General features: G+C 43.0%; 1 protein-coding gene across 1 annotated transcript; it reads right to left on the bottom strand.

Moving 5' to 3' along the window:
• Nucleotides 1-502: 502 nt before the first annotated feature.
• LOC146618064 (uncharacterized) lies at nt 503-3,683 on the bottom strand. The gene is made up of 4 exons (XM_085372990.1): nt 3,480-3,683; nt 1,962-2,111; nt 1,785-1,874; nt 503-814 (listed from the first exon to the last, which is right to left on the bottom strand). Exons 1-4 carry the CDS (start codon nt 3,585-3,587, stop codon nt 503-505), a joined length of 660 nt encoding a protein of 219 aa, XP_085229116.1. The 5' UTR covers nt 3,588-3,683.
• Nucleotides 3,684-14,986: the final 11,303 nt, after the last annotated feature.

Here is a 14,986-nt window from a genome sequence, read left to right on the forward strand (position 1 = left end):
TACTGTAACCATGTCCAATGAACTTAAAAATTGTATGCCTTCTAAACAGCTGCTTCAATTACTTCAGGCTTTTTACCTGAGAGCAGTTACCAGCTTCAAAATGACTTTGGTGACGGCAATGATGCAACGATCATTTTACAATTGAATGGGACTGAGTTATGTCAGTGGCAATACACCTTGATTGAAAATTTGTGCAGAAGCAGAAAGTGTGGCACACTCAGCCTCAATGTGATGAGAAATACAAACAAACCAAGAAAACAAGAAAAAAAACACTAGAGTACAAACTATTCCTCAAAAGAGTATGGCTTGAAAAATGAACATTGAATGCTATAGTAATGATGGCCCCAAAGTTAAAAGTGAAAGTTGCTCCTACCAGTAAAAACCTATAAAATTGTGAGAAAAATCAGTTTCGCTATATACTGTAATTTTACCAGTGTTGGCAAAAAAGAATCAATGGAACATATTCAGAGAGGTAGACATATTGTTTCCATGTCATAACTGTTCACTCGTACAGTCTGTTCTTGAGAACCTGTACCTTCTTTGAAAGGCTGTTCCCTTCGAGCTCCATAAGCAGTTTCTGGAATACCTCGAAGGTATACTTCAGTTCTGGTGGGTAGGTCAGGTTCAAAGTGTACATTAATCCAAATAGCATAGCAGCTGCTAGGGCACAGTTGTCCAAATCCTGCAAGACTCTCTGGCCTTCCAGGACTATCCCAATGTCCTCAGGGCTGTCACTGGCATCTCTTGACTTGATGATATAGATTCCCATTGTTGTTTCCTCAATAGATTGTTGGATAACTCCTTCATCTGTGGCCTGGAAAATACACATTCCCAAAATTAAATTCAACAGAACACTGGTCATTGCAAAGAAGCAGAATACTGTCAGAGAATGAAGAAGTGTTCAACTATGAACACCTCTTCATTCTCTGAAGAGGTGTTCAGAGAACACGTGGTCCTAATGCATGTAGAAGAAAAAAAAAGGTAAAACACCTAAACATAATATCTTCTCTAACCCATATAGACAATTCTCTGTATCTCTTTCTTGGTTAAGGTGACATTCAACCCATTTATTAGTAGATAACTACATTTTGCCATGGTTTAAAAAGGACGCTGAATAAAGCAGTATTTTTTACAAAGTGAATGACACAAAACAAGCTTGTTGATTTAGTTTGGTTTTTGCAATAACCGTGAGATACTAACATCTGAACTGTGCTAAACTATGATCCAAAACAAAGACGTTAGCTGGATCCAAGTATTTCATAAATATTTTTTTTATAAACACTTCCAGGCCATACAGTATTTTGTCTAATAAATAAGGTGGCCCCAATATTTATTAAATATGTCCATTAAAAAGTGAAATTGTGGCATGTCAGCATGTATATAAAACAAGGTTTCATAGCTAAATATAGTCTAATCCTTTTCAGATATGTCTATTCATTTTAGAATAAAAAAAAGACATACAAACTGGGGGCCGCCAGTGGTATCCCCCAGTCACCAGCAGATACACCTGTGGCACAATTTTGAAAATCTTAGATCATTTTCAAAATCCGAGAGGTCAATGTCACTGAGATTCAAAATCTTTTTAGTAGCTGCACCAATGGGATGAATTTGACAATCCGACATGACTTTGTTGTTCAGTTGTCCACGCGTCATTGTGGCAATAAAAGCCTTTTTCAGCCAAGGGGTAAGAGATTTTAGATTTTTAAGTTTTGGGAGGGGGGGTTTAGTTCATGAAGCAACCACATTTATTTTCAATAAAAATGACCTTCTATAATAACACTTACCACATGTTCTGTCATTAAATTGCTGGGGTCTTCGTTGAGGTACACGCAGAGCCCCTTGATAATACATTCACGCACAAGATCAACATCATCCTGGCAAAGGGTGACAAGCAGCGTTTTGTTAAAATTATTATTTTCTCTAAACTGTAGACACAAATTAAAATTCTTTCTTACCTGGGCCATGGGTTCCAGAATATTCTGCAGTCTTCTTCCTATGTGTCCTCCTCGCTTTTTAAACACCTTTATAAATTTGTCCGATAGCACATCAATTTGCGAGAGAAATCGGGACTGCAGTGGCATGGTGGTAATCCGCCTAAACTCTGCATTTATCTAAAAAGAGAAGTTGACACATAAAAATACAGTCACGAACTCAAATGTAACAAGGTCACATTTACAAAAACTTATATCTTTTCTCATATTACTAATTTTTAGCTATGCATCCCACTCACTTTTGTGGTGAAATGGACTGATTTTTATATAGTGCTTTTCTACTCTCCCGGAGTACTCAAAGCGCTGTATACAACATGCCGCATTCATCCAATCACATCAATTCACACAAACACTGTTTTCTAAGTTTTTTAGTGCTTCCTAACTACCATTCATACTCCGATGAACGCATCAGAGAGCAATTGGGGTTAGTATCTCTTGTAGCCGAAGGATACTTGGCATGCAGACTTGAGGAGCCAGGGATCAAACCACTAAGCTTCTGATCAGTAGATGGCCTGCTCTACCTCCTGAGCTAAAGCCTACAACAAGAACAATGTCACAGGCCACACAGATTGACAACCCTCCATCAGTAGAGCTTAATTTCGATAGGCTTCCAGAGGAAAAAAGTTACACAACTGCTCGCGTTAGAAGTGGCTTATAACAACTGATTGTATATAAAAAGAGAATGATGTCACCACTTGTTAATTTCTAATTTGAAGTCTTAAGCTGTGCGTTTCCACAGTTGCCCTTCCAGCTTTCTTTTAAATAGCACGTCATTAGCACAGTGTAGATCTGCCTATGGAATCAAGAGACACTGTACCCTCATTAGTTAATCAAAAATCGTTAGCCAATGAGCATACACTAGTCCATTGTCCTTTTCCATATTAATGGGTACAATGAACACCATGTCATAATGGTAAATGGCCTGTATTTATATAGCGCTTTACTAGTCCCTAAGGACCCCAAAGCGCTTTACATATCCAGTCATCCATCCATTCACACACACACACACACACACACACACACACACACACACACACACACACACACACACTGGTGATGGCAAGCTACATTGTAGCCACAGCCACCCTGGGGCGCACTGACAGAGGCGAGGCTGCCGGACACTGGCGCCACCGGGCCCTCTGACCACCACCAGTAGGCAACGGGTGAAGTGTCTTGCCCAAGGACACAACGACCGAGACTGTCCAAGCCGGGCAGTGAAACTAGCAACTTAGACCACAAACACTCAGGAACCATAAACCATGTTTACTGAGGTCAAAGATAAAGTCAGCAGACCTAGAAACCATTTCTATCTTTTATATACAGTGTATGCTTCAGGTGCTATAATCAATAACAAAAAATCTTTACAATTCTAAATGACTTCTGACATTTTCCACAAACCTGGCAGACAACGTAAATGTTGTCAATGTTCTATTACAGGATACCATTAAAACACAATGATCTTCACAAAAGAATTCACAAATTACATACCTCGCTCACTTCAAAGAGTGCTGGCCATCTTGCCTGGAAGTCGCTGATCATGGGTGTGTCACAAACTACTTCATGTCTCCTATATGCAAATGTTTTCTCCATTTTCATTCTCACCACCTCCCGGTTGTTTGTCTTCTTCACATCTAAAAGAAGCTCCACTCTCACAGTCTCAAGGCTATCTTCAGATTCTCCAACCGGATAGGGGGGACAATAGTTTACTTCAGACCGCCGTGGTCTTTTAACGGCAAAAGCAGCACTTGATTTGCCCCCTGATTTCTGTGTCACAGAGTTCATAACCACCTCAGGGCATCCTAACTTTCTTAATTGAGTGCGGTAACTTGCCAGTTTATTCTTTAAGCTAGCTTTCCATCCAGCATATCCTGTGAGGGAGCCCCTCTCAGTGAGACAAGGATGTTTTGAGATGAGGGCCTCACCAACTGTGTTAAAGTTTTTATCAGTGACATAAACTTTGTATCTGACAATTTCTTGAATGAGGCCTTCAAGAATTTGCGACTTCAGTTTAGGATCTGGAGTAAGCAATGTGCCCTTTTCTTTGTATGCTGCATTGCCTCGCTCAAGTTTTAGCTCTGCATCAAAGGAAAACTCAGGAACACAGAAAACCCTTGGCCACAATGCCCTAGAGGTTGATGAGCAGGATGCCTCAGATTCTGGTGATGAGAGTATGTCTGTATCAACACATCCACTGGACCGGGAGGTGGAATCATCCAGACCAAAACTGCATGAAGCATCAGCTTCATCAGCCTCAGCAGACTGTGTAGTTAAGCCTTCAGCCAGGGAAGTCATTCTGATTGTTCCCCTATCTTGTATTTCATCCATTGAAGTAAGGTTCATGAACTCATTCCCAAATAGTGGATCCATGAACTGAAGCCGGAAGTTGCTATTATTGAGGCCACACTGTCTTTGCACTTCTTCAATAAGTTCAATAACGGATCCTGGAAGTCCACAGTGAAAAGTCAGCCTCTGACTGCTGTTGTCTCCCAAAATCACTTTGAGAATTGCCGGGGCCATTGTATATCCTTAATCTGCGAAATAGATGTAAAAGAACACTATACTTTAAAAAAAAATGTGAAATGATCAATCACAAAAACACGTCTGAATAATTAAATCTCAAACTTAAAAACTACATAACAGATAATTAAAAGATTGATAAGCTGCCCACAAGAAAATTAACAATTTAAATTGGAAAAAAGAGAAAAATCAAAAGTAGCCCCCCCAAAAAATAAACATTATGTCTGCATATCCAGTGTTTAACAAACTTATTACACCACAAGCCCCCCCCCCCCAAAAAAAGAAAGAAAAACGAAATATTTTAGAATTAAAAGTTTAGAAGTCCTTTTCCTTTTCAGTGCATTACCAACATTTTAACATTAAGAACAGGAGTGAGGAGTTTAAAACTGAAGTCATCTTTTTATACGCAAATGTGAGCTGGCATACTAGACTTCTCTGAGAAATCAGAAATTAATCAAGCACAATCCACCACTAAAATCTATTTTTCTGTTCAGGATTGATACTTAACTGAAATTTCACAGCAAAAGCTCAAAATCTTACCAAGTATATTTGTCTTTTTTCTAGTCAAAATAATCTCATCACACCTAAAATAATACACATTCAGCTACAGAGTTACATTTCAGTGAGATATAGTAACTTGTTTTTAGACAGTGCATCTTAAAACTGAAGAATTTTCACCTAATACAAGTTATTTTTGCTTGAAATAAATTTTAAAAATCTGCCAAGTGAACAAGTGAAAATTCTCCAGTTTCAAGATGCACTGATGATCTTTTTTGACTAGAAATAAGACAAATATACTTTGACCATTACAGAAACATAAACAGAGGAAGCACATAGAGTGCAAACCTCCGCCAAGCCAGCTCACTCTAGAAGAGATCAGAGAGCCAAAGAAATTTGATATTTAGAATCCCTGTATGACTATATTTTGTAAATATAACCAATGGCAGTAAGAAACATAGTTTTAAATAGCTCTATATAACATTACTGTCACTTTGACCTTTAGAAAAATCTGTTGAGCTTGAAGGAGAGGTCAGAGGTCGAAAGTGACATAATATTTTTTTTTAAAAAGTTAAATGATACAATCTATGTTTACAATAAAAACTACACTTGTAATAATCAGTTTCTAAGTTAAAAGACTTTTTGTGAATTTTCCACCAATAAATCCTTAAGTTGACCTTGAAGACATCACTTCCTTGGCTGTGGTAATAATTTTGGTAATTACCAATACTGTTAATATAGGGCAGATCTACATTAAACCTTACACTGGGTGGTCAAACAAATGTGTTAAGCACTGCACATTATCTGTCTTGTAGCCCTATGTCCAAACAAAAACAAAAAGTGCAGTCAAGTAAGAACAAAACTGCAAACTAATCAAAACTCCTAATTAACCAACCTTTTATGATGATATGTCTTTTTAAGGTCACCATTCGGATTGGGCCAATCATGTAATCAGCCAACGGATAAGTGTCACAGAGTTCACTCAGTGCTAGAAGCTTGATTTCTCTTGAAGGGGACATACTTAATTCAAAGGCTCTGTAGTGTTCATTGTACCACCCACACAACACTTTGACAATGAGAAACAGGTTCTCATTAATAACACACATCTGAATAATTTCGGCAAACTCTGGTAATCCGGATGTTGAACCATGAGTAACTATCATCCCTTCACTGTAGGTTATGCCAATAACTGACACGTTTTTGGCCAGATATACTTCACATGTACCAGGGTGTTTTGACCTAATAGCTTGACAAACGTCCTCTTTCAGTAGATCAACTGGAACTGGGGACGCATGATGTGCATCTAGGTTGCATTTACCATATGACGGTGAGCTGATGTGGAAAGAAATCATCAGCTGATGTTTTGAAGCCAAAGTCAAAGGTACATTTTTATAGCAACTGGTGTGTTTGACAATTTGCTTAAAAAAACGATGTTTGGCTTCAAATCGCATTGTCCATACTGCTGAAAGAGGGCCAAAGTACCTTATCATCTGAGGATAGTGCTCAAGAAAGTGATGCTTTGGTAGAAGTCTGACACAGGAAAACAGCTCTTGGTACCTTTGTCTGTGTTCAACTATTTTGCTTTCAAGATATGAGATGGACTCATCAGTATGTACAAGGGCAACAACTAACTCAACAATATCTTTTAAAACCATTAATACAACCCATGCTGGCTCATTTTCTGGCACACGATGTCCTATTAAAAATGGGAGCAACCTCAGCAAATTCCAGTTTTCATGGGCATTGCCTCCAATTGTTTTCAGACGCAAGAGTCTCTGTGGCACAACATGTGGCTTGTTTGTTTTGTCTGACCATTTATAGGGGAATGACAATATAGCTTTATTTAGCTCATCTATTGTAAAAATCTTCTTGGATATCAGTGATGCTAAGCAATGAGCCACCTCTACTGGCACAATACCCTCAAATAAGTCATGAGCAATGTCAGGGGGAAAACCAGAGACTACATGAAAATGTGACAATCGTTTTGCAAAAACACAATCTTGTTTAACCCCCAAGTACTGTGTGCTGTTCTCAGAGGCTTTTTTAACATGTTCTGCATGAACTGCTTTAGTTCGGAGGCCAAAAAAACCTGAAGCAACACTGTGAGAATTACTATCACAACGTTTTGCTGTGCAAAACTGACAGAAGTAATCACCAGAAAAATTTTCAACAAAGCCAGCAATGCTGTGTGCTCCCAAATTATCAGCCACAATGCTATGCAAAGTACCCTAACAAAGCAATATACACACCATGGTCCTCCAAACTTTTAAGATCTTCCACAAGAGGTTCCAAAACTTTGTCATAACCATATGCTCTAACATCATCACTTTTACAAAGCACAGCAAGATAAATAGATGATAAAGCAGAGTGACAGCCTGGGGGCAGGTTTGCTAGTATCCAATAAACACCAAAAAGCTTGTGCTTCTTTCGAGACGTCCCTAGGGGATTGCAGGTCTCAAAATCATCTACATACAAACAAAGTGATATACGCAACTCATCAGCATTCAAGAAACAGTTGTTTTTGAAATGATAACCATCTTTAACAGACCTGTACTCATAAGATGGGTCAACTTCAGTTTCGTCCTTTCCTCTATGACTTTCAAGTACCTTATCAAGAATTGCTTTTCTATTTAAAAGTTGCTGTAATGATTGTAACAGTGGGACATACTGAAAGGTGCGCTTCTTTTTTTGATCAAGTATGTAGGTAACTGGTTCCACAACACCAAACGTTTCCCTGTAAAATTGTTTACGTTGATATGTGGTGCTAAGAGGGCCTCCTTTTCCTATTGCGTTTTGAAGAGGGTCAGATAAACAAACTGCTGCAAGGATTTCTTCAACTACAGAGTCTTCAACTTGAAGATGGTGACGGCTAAAGATGTCAGTTATGAAGTCTCTAGATACTGGGACTGATGCAGCGCTTTTTAAATGATAAAGTTCTTGTAAAAATTCATCAATAGCTGTACCTGGCACATGTACTAAACACTCCAACTTCAGTAAGGCCGCTGCAAGCTGCTGCTCTATTGCATTTGGCAGGGCTTCATCTTGATCACTGCAATCTACCGATATACAATTTGAATCCTCCTCGACAAATTCCTCACACTTTTCATCAGGAAATGATGACAGAGATGCTACTGTAGATTTCTTCACAGTACCTGGTTTAAAATCTGCAAGGTTATGGGGTGTATGTCTGCGACTCTTGTGAGATTTAAAGGTTCCATAAATACAAGTCTGAAAACTGCAACCAACAAACATGCAAGAAACATTTTCATTTTTCTTTAGATGTGAGTTGATATGAATAAAGTACTCCCTTTCATTTGCCAAGTTCTTGCAGGAACATAAGTGACAACTAAATATAGATAACTCTTTCAATGTCTGACTGTCTTGTGAAGAATGCACTCTACTTTGATGTACAATTAAGGCGTTCCATGTCTTAAATGTGCATGGGCATTTTGAATACGTACATGGATAACGGGAAGTACGTCCAAAGTGTGGATGTTTGAGTTTGTAATGATTAAGTAGCTCCAATCTACCTTTAACTGATACTGAGCACCCTTTACACTGCCACATTCACTGGAGAAGGAGGAGAGGGAGAGAGACAGATTCATTAACATTTGCAATGCAATTTAGTAGAACTTAAATGTACTTAAACCCCTTAAGTACTGCCCTATTTATAGTTCAAACACTCACCACCCCTACAGAGCCTTTAGGGACACTCAGGACAGAGGTAAATTTTGTTTCACAGGCAGAATACGATATCTAGAAAAAATCAAATTTTGCATCAATTATAAAAACATTTAGCATCTATTAAAGATGTAGACAAACTGTTCAACATAGTTCTATGTGTGTTTTAAAAATAAACTAATCATGGTTATTAATTATACATTAAAGTAATTTTCCATCTGATTAAAGCATTACAGATATATGGTAAATTACTACGCACCTTTATCTGGAAAAAAAAATATTCCATGTGGCAACCCAAACCTAATCCAAAAACTTAAAACTAAGTACAATGTTGATAACTGGAATATTACACATCTGTATCCTGCCACCAAAATTCTCTTTCAGTAATACTTAGTTACATAATTTAATTTGATCTTTCTGCAAAATAAAATTTACAAAAAGTAAGATAACATATGCAAATCTTCACTAACAAACAAAATATTATTACAACATTAACTTTTAATACCACTACAGAACAGCACTAGAGAATTGCTCTGAAGTGACAACAATCTGCCTCTCAGCAGGGACAAGCACCAAATATCTGTAAAGAAAAAGTCAATACATTTCAAATAATTATATTGTCACAATGACCCAGAAAATACAAAAAACTTACAATTTCTCTGGCACTAATGACTACTGCAGGCCCTTCATACCTTTCTTTTTTTTTTGTAAAACATTTTTACTAACACCAGTTAACTAAATGCACACAAGTTTGTTGGAAAAGATGTTAACACGCATAATACTGCCCTGCAGCTTAAGCTAGCATTATCGTCATTTAATTTGAGGAATAATTCTTATTTTCCATTATGTTGCTCAACAGCAGTATATACGAAAAACTACCTCGGTAAAAATTCACACATCTGATAGATTTTATCTTCATTTCCTCTCGAAAATTTAGTTTTAAGTTTAATTTACCTCGACAAAGTAGAGCTCTGCGCCAAACGTACGCCTCCCACGAAGAGAAGAAATGGCGGACACCACGGTCAATCTTCCCTCGCAGAACACACCCTATAGGGGCGGGGTTTCAACAGAAAACATAACTATTTTCGATTATTTTAATTGACTTATTTTAAAAGACTGAACAGTCTTTTAAAAACAAGTGAAAAGCGTGAGACTGAATTATGTTTAGATCAAAAATATAAATGATTCATGTAGAATATGTGAAGCGCATATTTGCAAATTTAACAACCTCACAATAGCATGAAGCTTACATTAGCTTGAAGCTAGAGGTTGTCATTTTATTTAATTTTATTTTCTGGGCTTACAAACAGGACACGCAACATTTAGATAACTGTTACACTGAATCTTAAATCTGTATTGAGTGTTCTTGCTGCTGGCTGCAGAAGCAACATCATCCTATCAGCATGTTTATAGCGGCTGTGGCTATGTGCTGGTAATGTCACCGCTGACACACTATCAACAGAGCAGCCATATTAATAATAATAAAAACAGATTTTAGAAGAATAAATTGAACTAAAGCTACAGAAAAGCAAACATCCCATAAATATGACCTTACATGAGCACGAATTTACTTTATTTTGTGGCAGAAGACAGTCGTATCCCTGCCCTATTAGCTTGTTTAACCCTTTAAGACCTAACATAGAACCAAGTCCGCCAGAGCTTATATTATATTTTTACATGCTGTGGAGCCATTTTTGGGAGCATTTCAAGTTGCTATACATCAATACAACCATTATAGCCCAGATTTTAATAATATGTATTCATTAAGTGCATAGTAATTACATAAATTGCAAAAAAGTGCAATAAACTACAAAAAAATTGAAAATCGTTTTTGCTTTTTTAACATATATTTGTAGTTAGAGAAATTTAAGAGGCGTATCCCTCAAAACTGTAAATACAAAAAAGTTGCACAAAATAGTTTCCCACCACAGGAAATTTATTTTGAGTGTCTTCATAGTTTTATTTTTGAAATGCACCAATTTTTATACACTGCAGGAAAAACGAAAATAAATATTATACTGCAAATTTGCAAAAAAGCAGCATATGCATCAAAATAAACTATTTCCAGCAGTGCAATATGAGTCCTAAGCATCCCAGAAACGACACAGAAAGTCATAAAGTCAAAGATAACTTTTAAAAAGACGAGTATAGGCCCTGAGGCCCTGATAGTAAAAAAGACTACATTTCCACGAAAATGACGTCACTTCCGGTTTCGGGCAGGTAATGGCAGAAATGCAAAAGTTCGCGCTGACGTCTATTCCAACGTAGGAAGTGTTATGACCAGCTGATTGGATCGGTAAAGCCTGTTTCTGGAATATTATGTTTTTGTTGCTGCAAGCGCTTTTTATGCAGTTTTTGCAAAGCTTTATGTGGAAGGAAACCGTGACCGAGGACAAGCTGATGGCATAAGTTGTAAGTACAACTCCTCCGGTTTCATATGCAAAACAATTTTTTGCGCTAGCTTACGTGGTTGCAGTGCTACTGGGATTTAAAAATAGTTTGTCAGGGTTCCTGGGTCGTTGACCCAGTGATTTCAGTTTGTTCATGTTCAGTTTAGTTCGCCACATTAATATTCTCACTTCCTGTTTTTCCCCGCGTCAGCTTGTCTTCCATGTCATTAGTCAGATTATGTTCAGCTCTGTACTCACCTGTTTCCAATCATTGTCATCATTCAACCTGTGTATTTAAGTTCCTCGGTTTCACCAGTTCTCTGTCGTGTCATTGATGTTATGTCGTCGTCTCCGTCTGTATGTTCAGCTAGTCAGCCAGCCATCCTTCCAGTCTTTCAGCCAGCCAGTCACTCCATCGTTCCTGCTTTGTTCATTCACCCTCCAATAAATCCTCTTCATTTCTGCACCGTGAGTCCAGCGTTTGGGTCATCTCTTCCACGCCTCCACACACAACCTCTGACAGAATGACACGACCCGTGCCAAGAAGACACGCTTTTGACCCAGCGGACTCGGACCTTTACGAGCGGCAGGACGCAGCGCTCTCCATTTGGGCGGAGAAGCTCAGGTGGAAACAGCGGCTCTTCTCAGAGAGGGAGCACGTCTTTGAGGGGACTCGTCTGGCTCTGGGCGGACCTCGGAGACGCCGCGGTCCTCCACCTGCTGCCTCACCTGCATCGGAGCATTCGCCGCGGAGAGTGGGCGTCGCAGGCCAAGCTTCGGCCGCTCGCTCTCCCGCTGCTCCGCTCCTCGCTCGCCCGCCAGCCGTTTTACTCACCGGACCTTCAACTTCGCCATGGCACAGCGGCTCCGCCTACCACCTCGGCTCAATGGAGGCTCCCGTGCCAGAGGCTCGGCTGTGTACCCCGCCTGCTGCCTCTTCCCGGAGAAAGCGGCGCACACGTCGCCATAAAACGGACTACTTTCAGCCACTCCCGATGGTGAGCTCCAGTGACTGTTTTTCGCACTCACCATCTGACTACTCACTTGAAACGCACCATAGACTCACCTCTGATTCATGGGGAGTCTCCCTCCTAGACGAGGACGTGGACTGGGAAGAGTTTTTCTGCTCTTCTCCAAAGACTGTAAATAGTGGTGGCAGGAAAACCAGAACAATCGCCAATAAACCTGCCAGTAACACACACACCATCACTATTTCCACACCCAGTGTTCAGCCACTTCCCACCAGCACGGGGGCCCAGTCTATGCCCACACCAGTGCCAGCTCCCAGGAGGAGGGCAGCTGCGACCCGGTCTACCTCCACACCTGCTTCTGTTTCTCAGGTGGGGGTGACTGGTGTCCAGCCACCTTCCGTGCCCGTCCCAGCGCCCAGGTTGAGGGCAACCCGAACCCAGCTTGACCTTCCTGGAGGCCTGGAAGAGCTAACCGGTCCACCGGCTACCTCACCACTTCATCCACCTCCTGACCCAGCCTTTCACGCCCTCGCACTATCCCTAGTTAGATTAGCTGAACTGTCCCCTGCTCAGGCCCCAGCTTTATTAGCCCAGGCTGCAGTTTTGTCCCCTTCGGTAACCCAGTCATCAGCTCAGCCACCAACCTCAGCTCCGTCGTCAGCCTCGCCTACCTCTGTTCCTCCTTTAGCATCTCCACTCCCGCCAGTTCCCTCACCTGCTGTTCAGCTTTCAATTCAGTCAGTTCCCTCACCTGCTGTTCAGCTTTCACTCCAGTCAGTTCCCTCACCTGCTGCTCAGCTTCCAGCCCCGTCAGTCCAGTCACCTGTAGCTCAGTCTGCTCCTGTCCTCCAGTCACCTGTAGCTCAGTCTGCTCCTGTCCTCCAGTCTCCTGTAGCTCAGTCTGTTCCTGTCCCCCAGTCGCCCGTCCTCCAGCCTGTCCAGTCTGTCGTTCACTCTTCTGTAGTCCAGTCTGCCGCCCAGTGCCCTGTAGTCCAGTCGCCTCCTGTTTCCCAGTCGCCTGTCCACCATCCCGTTCAGTTCCCGGACCTGCAGCCACAGCACCCAGAGCCAGCTGTGAGCCTTCCTGCTTCTCAGCCAGGGGTTTCTGCTCCCGCTGGCCCGGCCGCTCCTCGGCCAGAGGCCTCCGCGCCTACTGGCCCGGCCGCTCTCCAGCCAGAGGCCTCCGCGCCTACTGGCCCTGCCTGTCTCCGGCCAGAGGCCTCCGCGCCTACTGGCCCTGCCTGTCTCCGGCCAGAGGCCTCCGCGCCTACTGGCCCTGCCTGTCTCCGGCCAGAGGCCTCCGCGCCTGCATCGCCTGGTCAGGCCTCTGCATCAGCTGCGCCCACGCCCGGTCAGGCCTCTGCATCAGCTGCACCCACGCCCGGTCAGGCCTCTGCATCAGCTGCACCCACGCCCGGCCCGGTCTCTGCCTCAGCTGCACCCACGCCCGGCCCGGCCTCTGCCTCAGCTGCACCCACGCCCGGCCCGGCCTCTGCCTCAGCTCCGCCTGGTCCGGCTTCAGCCTCAGAGCCTTCGTCGGCTGCAGCCTCCTCAGAGCCTTCGTCTGCTGCAGCCTCAGCCTGTGCTTCGCCTGGTCCCGCCTTGACTGGTCCCGTCTCGACTGGTCCTGTGCCCACCGGGCCTCGGCCAGTACGCCTGACACTGGAGAGCCGCCGCCGCTGCCTTCCGCGCGGCCGGCCCCCTGAACTGCACCGTCATCGCCTGAGTGGCCGCCGTCGCCTTCCGCACGGCCGGCCCCCGGACCGCCATCGCCTGAGTGGCCGCCGTCGCCTTCCGCACGGCCGGCCCCCGGACCGCCTTCGCCTGAGTGGCCGCCGTCGCCTTCCGCACGGCCGGCCCCCGGACCCTCTTCTCCTGGGTGGCCGCCGTCGCCTTCCGCACGGCCGGCCCCCCGAACTGCGTCCACGTCGCCGCCGTCGCCTTCCGCACGGTCGGCCCCCGGACCAGCGCTGTCATCGCCGCCGTCGCCTTCCGCACGGTCGGCCCCCGGACCAGCGCTGTCATCGTCGCCGTCGCCTTCCGCACGGTCGGCCCCCGGACCAGCGCTGTCATCGTCGCCGTCGCCGTCCGCACGGTCGGCCCCCTGAACTGTCTCTGTGTGGACTCCGTCCCTCCGTCCTGGGCCCCCTCCGCCCGCCCTGTCCTGGTTTTTCGTTCTTTTGGCCGTCGGGTGCCGGCCTTTGCGGGGGGGGTACTGTCAGGGTTCCTGGGTCGTTGACCCAGTGATTTCAGTTTGTTCATGTTCAGTTTAGTTCGCCACATTAATATTCTCACTTCCTGTTTTTCCCCGCGTCAGCTTGTCTTCCATGTCATTAGTCAGATTATGTTCAGCTCTGTACTCACCTGTTTCCAATCATTGTCATCATTCAACCTGTGTATTTAAGTTCCTCGGTTTCACCAGTTCTCTGTCGTGTCATTGATGTTATGTCGTCGTCTCCGTCTGTATGTTCAGCTAGTCAGCCAGCCATCCTTCCAGTCTTTCAGCCAGCCAGTCACTCCATCGTTCCTGCTTTGTTCATTCACCCTCCAATAAATCCTCTTCATTTCTGCACCGTGAGTCCAGCGTTTGGGTCATCTCTTCCACGCCTCCACACACAACCTCTGACATAGTTACGCAAAACAGAGCGTGCCCGCTCCGATCGGCTGTAAAGGGTTAATGGTTAAGCCACTGCAGTTACCACCACTTAGTACAGACACTGATGCAACTTTGTAATACTCAGTAAATTTAGACTGAAAAAATATATAAATCTTATTTCCCATTATATTTGATTATTACTAATTTATTAATCACATTTATCACACATTTATCACATAATTTCGGTTACCATTAGCTAACTGGAGCCTTACGTTGGCCTTTCATGGTTTTTGATAAACAACCCACATACCAGAAAAATAACATTACACCAGTAAAAGTCCA

This window comes from Diplotaxodon limnothrissa, linkage group LG15 (assembly GCF_057381915.1).
Source record: "Diplotaxodon limnothrissa isolate DT_005_m linkage group LG15, D_limnothrissa_male_GT1.1, whole genome shotgun sequence".
Classification (NCBI taxonomy): domain Eukaryota; kingdom Metazoa; phylum Chordata; class Actinopteri; order Cichliformes; family Cichlidae; genus Diplotaxodon; species Diplotaxodon limnothrissa.

Excerpts from the sequence above, each read along its gene's own strand:
- LOC146618064 (XM_085372990.1), bottom strand. The coding sequence starts at position 3,587 with ATGAAAATGGAGAAAACATTTGCATATAGGAGACATGAAGTAGTTTGT. Across the intron at positions 2,112-3,479 it reads CACTCTTTGAAGTGAGCGAG|ATAAATGCAGAGTTTAGGCG; the intron begins GTATGTAATTTG and ends TTCTCTTTTTAG. Across the intron at positions 1,875-1,961 it reads AGAATATTCTGGAACCCATG|GATGATGTTGATCTTGTGCG; the intron begins GCCCAGGTAAGA and ends ACCCTTTGCCAG.